This window comes from Oncorhynchus gorbuscha, linkage group LG19 (genome assembly GCF_021184085.1).
Source record: "Oncorhynchus gorbuscha isolate QuinsamMale2020 ecotype Even-year linkage group LG19, OgorEven_v1.0, whole genome shotgun sequence".
NCBI lineage: Eukaryota > Metazoa > Chordata > Actinopteri > Salmoniformes > Salmonidae > Oncorhynchus > Oncorhynchus gorbuscha.
Window position 1 is genome coordinate 38,945,562 of NC_060191.1, and position 15,636 is coordinate 38,961,197.

At 45.5% G+C, this 15,636-nt stretch overlaps 1 protein-coding gene and 1 non-coding gene across 2 annotated transcripts in view; both read left to right on the forward strand.

Annotated features, from left to right (window-relative positions):
- Positions 1 to 15,636, forward strand: part of LOC124006244 (leucine-rich repeat-containing protein 75A-like) — a 46,678-nt gene that overhangs the window by 24,584 nt on the left and 6,458 nt on the right. The window contains exon 3 of the mRNA XM_046316132.1: positions 6,826 to 6,938. Coding sequence (XP_046172088.1) covers positions 6,826 to 6,938 — 113 coding nt within the window. The remainder of the gene's footprint in view (positions 1 to 6,825; positions 6,939 to 15,636) is intronic.
- Positions 10,853 to 10,928, forward strand: trnaa-ugc. The gene has a single exon. It is a non-coding gene; the product is annotated as a tRNA-Ala (tRNA).

Below are 15,636 nucleotides of genomic sequence, written 5' to 3' on the forward strand. Positions count from 1 at the left end.
CAGCAGGGGGAACGGCAGACAGACAGACAGACAGACAGACAGACAGACAGACAGACAGACAGACAGACAGACAGACAGACAGACAGACAGACAGACAGACAGACAGACAGACAGACAGCAGGGGGAACGGCAGACAGACAGCAGGGGGAACGGCAGACAGACAGCGGGGGAACGACGGACAGACAGACAGACAGCAGGGGGAACGGCAGACAGACAGACAGCGGGGGGAACGGCAGACAGACAGACAGCGGGGGAACGGCGGACAGACAGACAGACAGCGGGGGAACGGCAGACAGACAGACAGACAGCGGGGGAACGGCAGACAGACAGACAGACAGCGGGGGAACGGCAGACAGACAGACAGACAGACAGACGGGGGAACGGCAGACAGACAGACAGCAGGGGGAACGGCAGACAGACAGACAGCAGGGGAACGGCAGACAGACAGACAGCAGGGGGAACGGCAGACAGACAGACAGACAGCGGGGGGAACGACAGACAGACAGACAGCAGGGGGAACGGCAGACAGACAGACAGCAGGGGGAACGGCAGACATACAGGCAGGCAGACAGACAGACAGACAGCAGGGGGAACGGCAGACAGACAGACAGCAGGGGGAACGGCAGACAGACAGACAGACAGACAGACAGACAGACAGACAGACAGACAGACAGACAGCGGGGGGAACGACAGACAGACAGACAGACAGCAGGGGGAACGGCAGACAGACAGACAGCAGGGGGAACGGCAGACATACAGGCAGGCAGACAGACAGACAGACAGACAGACAGACAGACAGACAGACAGACAGACAGACAGACAGACAGACAGACAGACAGACAGACAGCAGGGGGAACGGCAGACAGACAGACAGCAGGGGGAACGGCAGACAGACAGACAGCAGGGGGAACGGCAGACAGACAGACAGCGGGGGGAACGACGGACACACAGACAGACAGACAGCGGGGGAACGATGGAAGGACAGACAGACAGACAGCGGGGAAAACGAAAGACAGACAGACCAGCGGTGCCTTGTTCTCCTGTATGAGTCACACACTGAAAATACTGGCAGCCTTCCAAGCTTCAGTGCTGCTGCTCACAATGGAGCGAGTCCAGCATAATATTACCACACACACACAGACGGTAAACATCTCTATTTGTGTCGTAACCGGTGGTCTTTATTTTTCTATATAGTACTACTGATATTGATTACTGCATTGTTGAGAAACAGCTTGGAAGAAAGTCCTTTCACTGTAATTGTGCGCTTGATAATAAAACTTGAAAGTTGTAGAAAATGTGTCTGAAAGACTGATTCAGCCCACATTCCTCCTCTTGCTGCTCTGCTTGGCCACAATTTGAACCCAAACCTTAAAAAATAAATAATAGCTTGGCAGATTGTGAACCCAGGTGTCTATTGTCAACTTCTCTTCTTCTTTCCCAGACTGCTGCCGTTTTCAGCCCTGTAACAATTGACCAAATTCAATTCAATTCAAAGAACTGTGTTTGTACTGTGAGGGAACTGCTTGTGCTGAGTGGTTCATGCAAGAAAACACAGTTAGGCTTTGTGGTGAACAGTAAGGATGAGCGATGGGAGGTTGTTATTGATAACACCATGACGACGCGTAACACCACGGGGAAACTAGTAGTCCACCTGCACTACAAAGAGACCATTTTGTTTCTGGGTACAGATGAGAGAAACAGATGTATGTGTTGGTGTAGTGGGAGAGAGAGAGAGAGAGAGAGAGAGGGAGAGGAGAGAGAGAGAGAGAGAGAGAGAGAGAGAGAGAGAGAGAGAGAGAGAGGGAGAGAGAGAGGAAAAGAAGAAAGCACAGAAGGAGGAAAAAGGAGGGAGAAAAGCTGAGAGATCAATCCAGAAGGTGGGGGAGGAAAAGGAGGGAGAGTAGCTGAGAGATCAATCCTGTGGAGGGGTGGTGTGGGGGGAGGGGGGGAGAAGAGGGAGAGTAGCTGAGAGATCAATCCTGTGGTGTGGGGGGAGGGAGGGAGAAGAGGGAGAGAGAGTGTGTCTTAGTGTTCACTGTAAAAGTAGAAAGTCTCAAAACGCCATGATTGTATAATGAAACCATGAAAAGTAGTGCACCTAAGCTGAGATCTGGTGTTTGGAGGGTGTTTGAATGTAAACCCAATGGAAATGTTCTGATACACTGAATGGGTTTTAAAACAGAGCTGTCTCAATAAAGTGTCAAAATACCCCCAAATATCTTCTTTTAAAAAAAACGTTTTTTATGTGTGCAAGTCGTTTCAATGATTTGTTAATTTAATTTGAACAAAATTATATGTTTCTCAAAATGTAAGTATATTTCATGAGGATAACAAAAGAGAGAGACAAGGGAGTGATTGAAGTCCCTGGAAAACATGCATTTCCTATCTTGCCACATCACTCTGTCTTTAGAGGATTGTGGCCCCCAATTTTTTGGAGGACTTTATGATTCTTTTACACAATGTTGTAAGTATATTTCTATATTCGTATTAAGCTTGTTGTGCCATGAGGTGTAATGGATCAGAGCTATCAAAGTTGTCAGGCAAACTGAGGTTCAGTGAGGACAGCACCCAGTCCCACATTCAAGATTGTCAATGGAAGAGGCAAGTGCAAAATCCTCAGTTCTTGCAGTTCAACCTCCAGTTACTGCTGGTGGTTTGAATACTGTGCTTGACAATGCCTGCCGAAAGGTATGTTAATGGAAAATGATCAAATATATAAAACGATATTAAACATTAAAACACTCCAGAAAAAATATGTCCTTCTCCATTAAATGTGATTTAAAACATCATAATGATGTTGAGAAGCATTAGAGTAAGGAAATGGCACCAAAATTCTGCACAAAACACGGAACACCAAAATAGTGTTTTCTACCTTTTCTGTTGGTGCTCCCAGTCCCTGGCAAGGTGTTGCACAATACTTGATGAAGTGGTCTATGTAATGTACTGTAATGTTTCAAAACATCTCAGGATGATGTGTTTCAATACTCCAGCAGAGTTGGTGGCAGCTCAGTTGCCACAGTGTAGAGAGGAGAGGAGTGGAGAGAGGAGAGGAGTGGAGAGAGGAGAGGAGTGTAGAGAGGAGAGGAGTGTAGAGAGGAGAGGAGTGTAGAGAGGAGAGTAGTGTAGAGAGGAGAGGAGTGGAGAGAGGAGAGGAGAGGAGTGGAGAGAGGAGAGGAGTGGAGAGAGGAGAGGAGTGGAGAGAGGAGAGGAGTGGAGAGAGGAGAGGAGTGGAGAGAGGAGAGGAGAGGAGAGAGGAGAGGAGAGGAGAGAGGAGAGGAGTGTAGAGAGGAGGAGTGTAGAGAGGAGAGGAGTGTAGAGAGGAGAGGAGAGGAGTGTAGAGAGGAGAGGAGTGTAGAGAGGAGAGGAGTGGAGAGAGGAGAGGAGAGGAGAGAGGAGAGGAGAGGAGAGGAGAGGAGAGGAGAGGAGAGGAGGAGAGGAGAGGAGAGGAGAGGAGAGGAGAGGAGAGGAGAGGAGAGGAGAGGAGAGGAGAGGAGAGGAGAGGAGTGAGGAGAGGAGTGGAGAGAGGAGAGGAGTGTAGAGAGGAGAGGAGTGTAGAGAGGAGAGGAGTGGAGAGAGGAGAGGAGTGGAGAGAGGAGAGGAGTGTAGAGAGGAGAGGAGAGGAGAGGAGTGTAGAGAGGAGAGAGGAGAGGAGTGTAGAGAGGAGAGGAGTGGAGAGAGGAGAGGAGTGGAGAGAGGAGAGGAGTGGAGAGAGGAGAGGAGTGTAGAGAGGAGGAGTGTAGAGAGGAGAGGAGTGTAGAGAGGAGAGGAGAGGAGTGTAGAGAGGAGAGGAGTGTAGAGAGGAGAGGAGTGTAGAGAGGAGAGGAGTGTAGAGAGGAGAGGAGTGTAGAGAGGAGAGGAGAGGAGAGGAGAGGAGAGGAGAGGAGAGGAGAGGAGAGGAGAGGAGAGGAGAGGAGAGGAGAGGAGAGGAGTGGAGAGAGGAGAGGAGAGGAGAGGAGAGGAGTGGAGAGAGGAGAGGAGTGGAGAGAGGAGAGAGGAGAGGAGTGTAGAGAGGAGGAGTGTAGAGAGGAGAGGAGTGTAGAGAGGAGGAGTGTAGAGAGGAGAGGAGTGTAGAGAGGAGAGGAGTGTAGAGAGGAGAGGAGTGTAGAGAGGAGAGGAGAGGAGTGTAGAGAGGAGAGGAGTGTAGAGAGGAGAGGAGTGGAGAGGGGAGAGGAGAGGAGTGGAGAGTGCTGTGAGGCCCAACGGTGAGGTGCTGAGTTTCTGATGCCTCTGTCAGTAAGGGACTGCAGCCTGTCTGCAGGGACAGAGAGCAGAGCAGCTCTGCCCTGTGTCACAGTAACACTCACGCACACACACACACAGCTATATATATACACTCACACAGCCAGCCATACCACACAGGGGAATGCATACTGACCGTACTGCACTTCCTTTGAGATGGTTTTGATTGGGTCTTAGGAGAGGAGACAGTGGGGAGTCGGTAGGTATTGAATTCATTATCTATCCTTGTCATGTTTATTGTGAAGGTCAGGTAGTCAAATAGAACAGAACCGGGAGAGAGGTTTACAGTGCAGATTGCATCCCAAGGTGTGTGTGTGTGTGTGTGTGTGTGTGTGTGTGTGTGTGTGTGTGTGTGTGTGTGTGTGTGTGTGTGTGTGTGTGTGTGTGTGTGTGTGTGTGTGTGTGTGTGTGTGTGTGTGTGTGTGTGTGTGTGTGTGTGTGACGTTTCATTTTGATAGAGTGCTATACAGCTGGCTGATAGCAACATGACTGAAGGACAACCAGAGCCCCATATAAATGACTTAAATGTAATGTAAATGTAGATGTCTCTGAGGAAAAGCATAGCCTCTCCCTTCCCTACTACCAGAACAACCAGTGTTGTTCTACAGTACAGTGTCATCCTGTACATGTCTATCTGCCTGTCCTGTCTGTGTGCCGGTCTGAGACAGTCTGCTGGTTGCTGTAGACATATCTAGGCCAGTGGACACAGCATGGAGAGGAATCCCTCGGTAGCCCAGCATATGCTGCTAGCCTGCTGCTGCCTGTATCAGATCAGTGGGGAGAGGCCACATCCCAAATGGCACCCGGTTCCCTAAGTAGTGCACTACTTTTGACCAGATCCCTATAGGCCCAGGTCAAAAGGAGTGCACTATGTAGGGAATAGGTTGCCATTTGGGACATGGTGAGTTAGTGCAGAGTATTGATGATCAGTAACAGACTGGTCGATACCTCCTGTTCCCCTTCTCCCACAGACTACTGTTCAGACAGAGAGACACCATAAACAGGTTTATCACACAGCCAAATTGAGATAGATACTTCGAACGGCTACTAACGAATGACTGTAAATATCTCATATTTGATCAATATGTGTAACCATATTGTTACAGCTAGCACTTGTCGGACCACATCTGCTCAAAGGAAATTGCAAGAGCTATAAAATCCTGTGTTACTGTACTACAGGCATCCACACACAATCATATAATCCACAAGATGCGTATTTGGCGGTACACATGCTTGGTATAGTTACCACGTCAGTAGGGCTCGCTGAACTAGTGGAGGAGGAAGTGGAGACATTAATAATGTAATATGTCTTACCTCCAGAGGACACAGGCAGGGAGCTGGAAACAATAAACACACACACACACATAGAAACACACACACACACACACGCTGGGAACAAAGCAGCAACAGGGCAGACCCTTGAACCTCTTACCAATCTCTCCCTGAATAAGAAACCTAAGTGGCCTCATATAATGGCTTCGTTTTCATTCCTAGGGATCTTACCACCAACAGCACGTACTGGCCTTCTGGGACGATGACCTAGGCGCAGAATAGCAGAGATTAACCAATAGCGCGTCGATATGACCTCACAGACAATAATGACCTGTATAATATCTTTGCATACCCGTGCCACCCTTCACTTTCTTCCTCTGGCGGCCATGTAAAGAGCATTCTATGTTCCCCGTAAAATGTGTTATATGTCTCTGTGGGTTGTGTTTACCTGTGTAGCTGTTGTGAAAACCTGGCGTCGATACGTAGTGCTTCTGGAGGGAGGGAGGGAGGGAGGGAGGGAGGGAGGGAGGGAGGGAGGGAGGGAGGGAGGGAGGGAGGGAGGGAGGGAGGGAGGGAGGGAGGGAGAGAGAGAGAACATGGTATAACCCAGGGCCTGAGCTATAAATCAAATCAAATGTATTTATAAAGCCCTTCTTACATCAGCTGATATCTAAGTGCTCTACAAAAACCCAGCCTAAAACCCCAAACAGCAAGCAATGCAGGTGTTGAAGCACGTTGGCTAGGAAAAACTCCCTAGAAAGGCCAAAACCTAGGAAGAAACCTAGAGAGGAACCAGGCTATGGGGGGTGGCCCAGTCCTCTTTTGGCTATGCCGGGTGGAGATTATAACAGAACATGGCCAAGATGTTCAAATGTTCATAAATGACCAGCATGGTCAAATAATAGGTCTGGGACAGGTAGCACGTCCGGTGAACAGGTCAGGATTCCATAACCGCAGGCAGAACAGTTGAAACTGGAGCAGCAGCACGACCAGGTGGACTTGGGACTGCAAGGAGTCATCATTCCAGGTCTCCGCCACGGCACAACCCAAGGGGGGACGCCAACCCAGACAGGAAGATCACATCAGTGACTCAACCCACTCAAGTGACGCACCCCTCCTAGGGACGGCATGAAAGATTTAACCCAGATATAACCCAGTCCCTCAGCTCCTCTCCTGTCATCACAGACGAAGGAAGAAGTGTTTGTGTGCTACAACTCAGCTTCTCTGCTCCCCTGTCAGCCAATATTAACCTACGCTGTCTGTTTTTCTCTCTTTCCCTCTTACGTTCTTTCTTTCCTTCTCTCTCTCTGTTAGGGGGAGGATTCTCTGGGTGCCATGGAGAAGGTGTGTCGCCAGCTGACCTATCACCTGAGCCCACACTCACAGTGGAGACGGCAGGGCATACTGAAGAGGAAGCCGCAGGCATGGTGAGGAGACAGGGGACATGTTGTGCGTGCGCACCTACGTGTGTGTGTGTGTGTGTGTGTGTGTGTGTGTGTGTGTGTGTGTGTGTGTGTGTGTGTGTGTGTGTGTGTGTGTGTGTGTGTGTGTGTGTGTGTGTGTGTGTGTGTGTGTGTGTGTGTGTGTGTGTGTGTGTGTGTGTGTGGTACCCTCTGATGGGTCACTAGAGCTAGAGTGAAAGTTTGGTCAAAGGCAGCATGCACACAGAATAAGCTATGATTATTTATTTATATGTGAGAAGGTTTGTCAAATGTACGTTTCACATTTCCTAATGTAATTCTGGGTCAGTGTGGACTGGCGCACTCTTTGGCCTACATGCAAGAATTGCAGGCTTGCACGGGGCAGGCCTTTTTTGTTGTTAATCAATGTGATTAGTTTGTGCAAATAAAAGGCTTGACGTGGCGTCTTGGGCCGACGGATCGGACTGAATCATCGTTTCACCTGGCATCCTCCCTGATTTCCCAGTTCCTTCCTCAGTGGTCAATGCAGAGGAAGTCACGAAAATGCCACATAATCTGGTGTATGTGTCTGGCTTGGTCCAGTCTAACTCGACTAAAACAAGACATGCTATGTGTCTGGCTTGGTCCAGTCTAACTCGACTAAAACAAGACATGCTATGTGTCTGGCTTGGTCCAGTCTAACTCGACTAAAACAAGACATGCTATGTGTCTGGCTTGGTCCAGTCTAAAACAAGACATGCTATGTGTCTGGCTTGGTCCAGTCTAACTCGACTAAAACAAGACATGCTATGTGTCTGGCTTGGTCCAGTCTAACTCAACTAAAATAATACATCCTGTGTGTGTGTGTGTGTGTGTGTGTGTGTGTGTGTGTGTGTGTGTGTGTGTGTGTGTGTGTGTGTGTGTGTGTGTGTGTGTGTGTGTGTGTGTGTGTGTGTGTGTGTGTGTGTGTGTGTGTGTGTGTGTGTGTGTGTGTGTGTGTGTATAAACCTAATCTAGAGCAAATCTGTGTACACGCGCGCCTTATCTCGTCTTTTTCATTCATCATGTACTCCCAGAAGCCTTCACTCTGCCCCAAGCTCTAACTGTTCTACCCGTGAGTACATTGATGAATGGGAGTCATATTTACTCAGCTAAGTGAGTCAGTGAATGACAGCACCACAGATGGGGGTGTGTGTGTGCTGCACCCTCCCCATCAGTGCTGCAGATCTTCTAACTGTCATAGCTGTGCTGTATACGGCGCAGCTGCTGCACAGTATACAACTGATGATGTAGTGTGCGTGTGTGTGTGTGTGTGTGCGTGTGCATGTGTGTGTGTGTGTGTGCATGTGTGTGTGTGCGTGCATGTGTGTATGTGTGTATGTTCCTGTGTAACATTTACAATTAAGTCATTTAGCAGACGCTCTTATCCCAAAGTGTGTTATGGTATAACTGTTTCCATAAAGCGTGTAATGGGTCCGTTGACCCCGGAGGTGGTTATTACAGGGGCCCAGCGGTGGTGTTTATATCCCCAGAGCTCTTGCCTGAGCCTGTTCTCTCAGTGCCACACCACACTCACCACACACACCACACTCACCACACCCCACACACACTGGGGTACAGATGTTCCTCAGCTCTCTCTCAGTCTCCAGTCTAGTCTCTCTTACCTTTACAGCTCTGAGCTCTACTATCGCCTGCTATTGTTCCACAGCGTAATCACCATAGAAATAGGATCCGTAGAAGGGACAATACTACGCCTACGCAGTAGCCAGACAACAGGGTTCTAATCACGTTAGCACTGTACGTGGCTCTGACCATAGAAATATAATTATATTTATATGTCTCTGACAGGACAGTGCGATTACCATATCATTAAAATGATGACTGTTCTGGTCATTGTACTTCTACGGTAATCACAATGGACTTTGGAGATTTATGTACAGTGCTGTGATTAACACCCCTGCTTCTGTGACCTACCTCGTGGGCGTCCTTCCTCTGTACGGTGTCTGTGTGTCTCTCTCTCTCAGGAGAGATGCGTTCTATTTGTCCGTTCTACTGTTTGTCAGATCGAGTCTAATGTCGTTGATTATGGACTGGGTTTTGGACTGGGTGCATAGACCACTAAGGCCAGTTTACTGTCACCCACCAGTATATCATTTGAGAAGGTTATTGTGACACGGTTTGCTAGTGATGAAAACTCCTTCTTGTCACGTAGTCTGAAGTGCCTGGGTTCTATTGTAGAATAGCACTGTGCATGTCAGTGCCTGGGTCCTATTGTAGAGTAACACTGTGCATGTCAGTGCCTGGGTTCTATTGTAGAGTAACACTGTGCATGTCAGTGCCTGGGTTCTATTGTAGAGTAACACTGTGCATGTCAGTGCCTGGGTCCTATTGTAGAGTAACACTGTGCATGTCAGTGCCTGGGTTCTATTGTAGAGTAACACTGTGCATGTCAGTGCCTGGGTTCTCCACCATTCCATGTAATTACAGAGTAACACTGTGCATGTCAGTGCCTGGGTTCTATTCAGACCAAGTAACACTGTTTGCATGTCAGTGCCTGGGTTCTATTGTAGAGTAACACTGTGCATGTCAGTGCCTGGGTTCTATTGTAGAGTAACACTGTGCATGTCAGTGCCTGGGTTCTATTGTAGAGTAACACTGTGCATGTCAGTGCCTGGGTTCTATTGTAGAGTAACACTGTGCATGTCAGTGCCTGGGTTCTATTGTAGAGTAACACTGTGCATGTCAGTGCCTGGGTTCTATTGTAGAGTAACACTGTGCATGTCAGTGCCTGCCGGGTCCTAATTGACTCCACCATTCCATCCGTAATTACAGAGGTAACTAGAGGAAACCTCTTTCATATCTCCAGCTCACTGCATATAATCAGACCAAGGCTTTAAATACTTTGACTGTTTGCTTTAGTCTGCCTGGACTGACAGGTGGCGGGCTTTTGGGACAATTGGGACTATTCCATTGGCTCTATTGCGCAAGGCATACTCAAAGCGAGCCTAGCTAAAATATTTGAAATGATTGCAAATAGTATTTGAACCCAGGTCTGCATATAATGTGTTCTGTGGATCACTTTAGCTTTATCTCCCTGACCCTGTCTCCGTGACCCTGTCTCCCGTGACCCTGTCTCCTGACCCTGTCTCCGTGACCCGTCTCCGTGACCCCGTCTCCGTGACCCTGTCTCTGTGACTCTGTCTCTGTGGTGGAGGAGTCGGGGCCATTAATGCCTTTTGCCATGGGTTACATTAGCCCCTAGCTAATTAGCATGGGGGACAGGAGCACTGGAGGAGAGGGCTCATCTCCTCCTCCTCCTCCTTCTCCTCCTCTGCCGTTGCTGTCTCATACACTCTGCCTCAGCTCTGGACTGGTCATGACCTCAGCACCCCCCCCCCCCCCCCCCGCACACACAAACACACGAAAGGACACGCACACGTTTAGATGGACACACACGTATGGAGACACGCATGTACACAGACACACTGCTTCTTGCAGGGGGAACTGCTTGACTGAGTTGTGCCAGCCCCTAAGCCCCATTTCCAGAAACCTAATGAGTGAACTTCCCCTAGTTAGATACTGAATCATAGTCTTGATGAATGTTGAGGATGGCTTTGTAATTGGGCAGTGGCTGACTCAGCCTTAAACAGGAAATATAATTTGTCCTAGGGGCCTCCCGAGTGGTGCAGCGGCCTAAGGCGTTACTACAGACCCGGGTTCATTCCAGGGCTGTGGAACACAACCGGCCTTGGCCGGGAGTCCCATAGGACGGCACACAATTGGCCTCAGTTGCAGCAATGAGACAAGATCGAAAATTGAGGAGATTTAAAAAATATATATATATTGGAACGGATAAAGAATGTCAAGGTATGAAATGTTGAAAGAGGACTCTAATAAATAGAAACGAGATGTGGTTTTGCGTGTACATTTACCCTCCTTAAGGTCCCGTGTGGCTTAGTTGGTAGAGCATGGCGCTTGCAACGCCAGGGTTGTGGGTTCAATTCCCACAGGGGACCGGTACGCAACGGTACAATATGATATGTTCTCACTACTGTAAGTCCCTGTAGTCCCTTACAGTAGTATGCTAATTGATAATGTTCTTATATGAAGAAAAAAAAGGATACTAGCTGTTGTTCTTTAGAATTGAAAGGCTTTAAGTCTATGCATTGGATTGAGGATCAGCTAACTAGAAATAACAGTGCTGTTCCCTGCAGCAAGACTGTGTGAACTGACAGTGATGAGAGAACAGATGCTTAGCCGCCAAGTAAGCAACTGTCAAATTAAGACGTGTGTGTGTGTGTGTGTGTGTGTGTGTGTGTGTGTGTGTGTGTGTGTGTGTGTGTGTGTGTGTGTGTGTGTGTGTGTGTGTGTGTGTGTGTGTGTGTGTGTGTGTGTGTGTGTGTGTGTGTGTGTGTGTGTGTGTGTGTGTGTGTGTGTGTGTGTGTGTGTGTGTGTGTGTGTGTGTGTGTGTGTGTGTGTCAGGCCTCCACAAAACAATGAGTGGCCACTGTAATGATCTGAGAAGTAGAGTTGAATGTGGTAATAGAGATAATGACGCAGTAATGGAGGGCCAACCGTAGCTCTGCCCGTCTCCCATAGAGACAGATGACCAGGATAAGGTGAGACACACACACACACAGGGGAAAAGTGATATCATCTTTGCTGCCAATGGACTAGCTGACACCTAAAGTGTCATTTAATACCACACTCATTATATTGCAATGGCACTGTGCTGTCACTAGGGTTGCGTTATGTCACTGAACAATGGTGTCACCAGGTCACCAAGGGTCAGTGATTTGTGTGAAGCTCACTCGACAGGGATTTTAGGGTGGATCTGCAGACTGGAGCTACTATACCAGGGATCATCTTTAATAATGAAACACTAGTCACTGAAATAATGTTTACATACTGCTTTACTCAACTCATATGTATATACTGTATTCTGCTCAATGTAATATTTATATCCTAATTCAATTTTTTTAACTTCTAGATTTGTGTGTGTTGTTGTGAATCGTTTTTAGATACTACTACACTGTTAGATACTACTGCGCTGAGTTAGGAACACAAGCATTTCGATACGCCCGCAATAACGTCTGCTAAATATGTCTATCTGACCAATAAAATGTGATTTGATTTGATCTGAGATATAATCTATTGTCTCTCCTTGAGGGGTAAACAGTGATTTACTCTTATTATCATAAACACACATTCATGTGATATAGTTTGTTTGTTATTGGGGTGAAGCAGATGAAGTGTGTTTTACATTTTGAAACTAGGTTCAAATGAAAAGAAAGGATTAAACTGTGAGCAAAATGTCTTGGTTGGCTAGATCGGTCCCCGTGTGGTATCTAGTATGTGGTACAAGCATTTCGCTACACCCGCAATAATACCTGCTACATATGTGTACGTGACCAATAACATTTGATTTGATCTAAGCCCTAAGGACTCCTGTGTCTGAGAGGAAGAGATCTCGACTCTTGCGTTGCTCTAGCATAAAGCGTGGGATTATAATGTGTGTTGTTAGTCGGATCTTCTCGAGAAAGGTCCCCATTGCGGTATGTAGTATCTGTTGCTCCAGTCTAAAGCGTGGGATTCTGGTCGGGAGCCAGTCTGATAGTGTGGGATTGATGTTCTGTACACCGGTTTCATCTGTTTCTATTTACGTTCTGCTCTGCTTTGAAAAAGAAAAAAAGATTTGTTAGTGAAAACTATCAGGGGAGAAGTCACAGGGAGAATGCTGAAAGGGAGCCAGAGATTCATCATGAGGTCATAACCCAGGGACCATTGACTTCGACTCATAGACAAATAATAAATGGAACGGATATTTCAGTCAACGCTCCGTGTTGGGTGGGCCGTCAGCCATATTGAGTGTAAACATGACTGTACTGTCAATTGTACACTGTCTGAAAGATGTTCCCATTCCAGTAATGCCATTTGTTTGCCACGACCCAATACCCATAAAAATCCATTAGCTCGAGAGGAGTTAGAAAACTTTTAGTTTTAAGTAATTAATACCAAAACAAGATCTGGACTGATTTAGCAGCATAAGTGGGACTACACCATGTCTCAATGTTGTTGACGGATTTGAGCGGAGTGCTTGACCCTATAGAATTAGAATCATAACGGATATTCACGTTCAAGTCAATGTTCTGTGATTAGTCCCTTCTTGTAATTCTATGCCCGGACCAACTAATAAATGGGTTTCTTTGGCTCACATCCTAGCACTACACAGCCATTAGGAGGGAGATAATCATAATAATTGGGGTCCAAACCTAATTCTGCCTCACATGCATTGTCTTGTTTTCATTTGTACCTGGAAGACGTTCAAGTCTGATCTCACTTTAGCCTTTTTTATGGCATAAAATGCAGAGCAGGCCTTTGTTCAGTTGAGTTTATTCACTGCCAAGCACAAGACTTCTGCTGTGCTGTGAGTGTATTTTCACTTTGGAACATGTTGTTTTTCTTCTTCTGTCCCCCCGAGGTCTGGATTATCTGGACTCACTCCTTTCTTTCTATTTACCTCCACTTTCTTTCTATTTACCTCCACTTTCTTTCTATTTACCTCCACTTTCTTTCTATTTACCTCCACTTTCTTTCTATTTATCTCCACTTTCTTTCTATTTATCTCCACTTTCTTTCTATTTATCTCCACTTTCTTTCTATTTACCTCCACTTTCTTTCTATTTACCTCCACTTTCTTTCTATTTACCTCCACTTTCTTTCTATTTACCTCCACTTTCTTTCTATTCACCTCCACTTTCTTTCTATTTACCTCCACTTTCTTTCTGTTTACCTCCACTTTCTTTCTATTTACCTCCACTTTCTTTCTATTTACCTCCACTTTCTTTCTATTTCTTTCTATTTTACCTCCACTTTCTTTCTATTCACCTCCACTTTCTTTCTATTTACCTCCACTTTCTTTCTATTTACCTCCACTTTCTTTCTTTCTATTTACCTCCACTTTCTTTCTATTTACCTCCACTTTCTTTCTATTTACCTCCACTTTCTTTCTATTTACCTCCACTTTCTTTCTATTTATCTCCACTTTCTTTCTATTTACCTCCACTTTCTTTCTATTTACCTCCACTTTCTTTCTATTTACCTCCACTTTCTTTCTATTTACCTCCACTTTCTTTCTATTTACCTCCACTTTCTTTCTATTTACCTCCACTTTCTTTCTATTTACCTCCACTTTCTTTCTATTTACCTCCACTTTCTTTCTATTTACCTCCACTTTCTTTCTATTTACCTCCACTTTCTTTCTATTTACCTCCACTTTCTTTCTATTTACCTCCACTTTCTTTCTATTTACCTCCACTTTCTTTCTATTTACCTCCACTTTCTTTCTTACCTCCACTTTCTTTCTATTTACCTCCACTTTCTTTCTATTTACCTCCACTTTCTTTTTCCACTTTCTTTCTATTTACCTCCACTTTCTTTCTATTTACCTCCACTTTCTTTCTATTTACCTCCACTTTCTTTCTATTCACCTCCACTTTCTTTCTATTTACCTCCACTTTCTTTCTATTTACCTCCACTTTCTATTTACCTCCACTTTCTTTCTATTTACCTCCACTTTCTTTCTATTTACCTCCACTTTCTTTCTATTTACCTCCACTTTCTTTCTATTTACCTCCACTTTCTTTCTATTTACCTCCACTTTCTTTCTATTTACCTCCACTTTCTTTCTATTTACCTCCACTTTCTTTCTATTTACCTCCACTTTCTTTCTATTTACCTCCACTTTCTTTCTATTTACCTCCACTTTCTTTCTATTTACCTCCACTTTCTTTCTATTTACCTCCACTTTCTTTCTATTTACCTCCACTTTCTTTCTATTTACCTCCACTTTCTTTCTATTTACCTCCACTTTCTTTCTATTTACCTCCACTTTCTTTCTATTTACCTCCACTTTCTTTCTATTTACCTCCACTTTCTTTCTATTTACCTCCACTTTCTTTCTATTTACCTCCACTTTCTTTCTATTTACCTCCACTTTCTTTCTATTTACCTCCACTTTCTTTCTATTTACCTCCACTTTCTTTCTATTTACCTCCACTTTCTTTCTATTTACCTCCACTTTCTTTATTTACCTCCACTTTCTTTCTATTTACCTCCACTTTCTTTCTATTTACCTCCACTTTCTTTCTATTTACCTCCACTTTCTTTCTATTTACCTCCACTTTCTTTCTATTTACCTCCACTTTCTTTCTATTTACCTCCACTTTCTTTCTATTTACCTCCACTTTCTTTTATTTACCTCCACTTTCTTTCTATTTACCTCCACTTTTACCTCTTTCTATTTACCTCCACTTTCTTTCTATTTACCTCCACTTTCTTTCTATTTACCTCCACTTTCTTTCTATTTACCTCCACTTTCTTTCTACTTACCTCCACTTTTTCTATTTACCTCCACTTTCTTTCTATTTACCTCCACTTTCTTTCTATTTACCTCCACTTTCTTTCTATTTACCTCCACTTTCTTTCTATTTACCTCCACTTTCTTTCTTTCTCCACTTTCTTTCTATTTACCTCCACTTTCTTTCTATTTACCTCCACTTTCTTTCTATTTCCACTTTCTTTCTATTTACCTCCACTTTCTTTCTATTTACCTCCACTTTCTATTTACCTCCACTTTCTTTCTATTTACCTCCACTTTCTTTCTATTTACCTCCACTTTCTTTCTATTTACCTCCACTTTCTTTCTATTTACCTCCACTTTCTT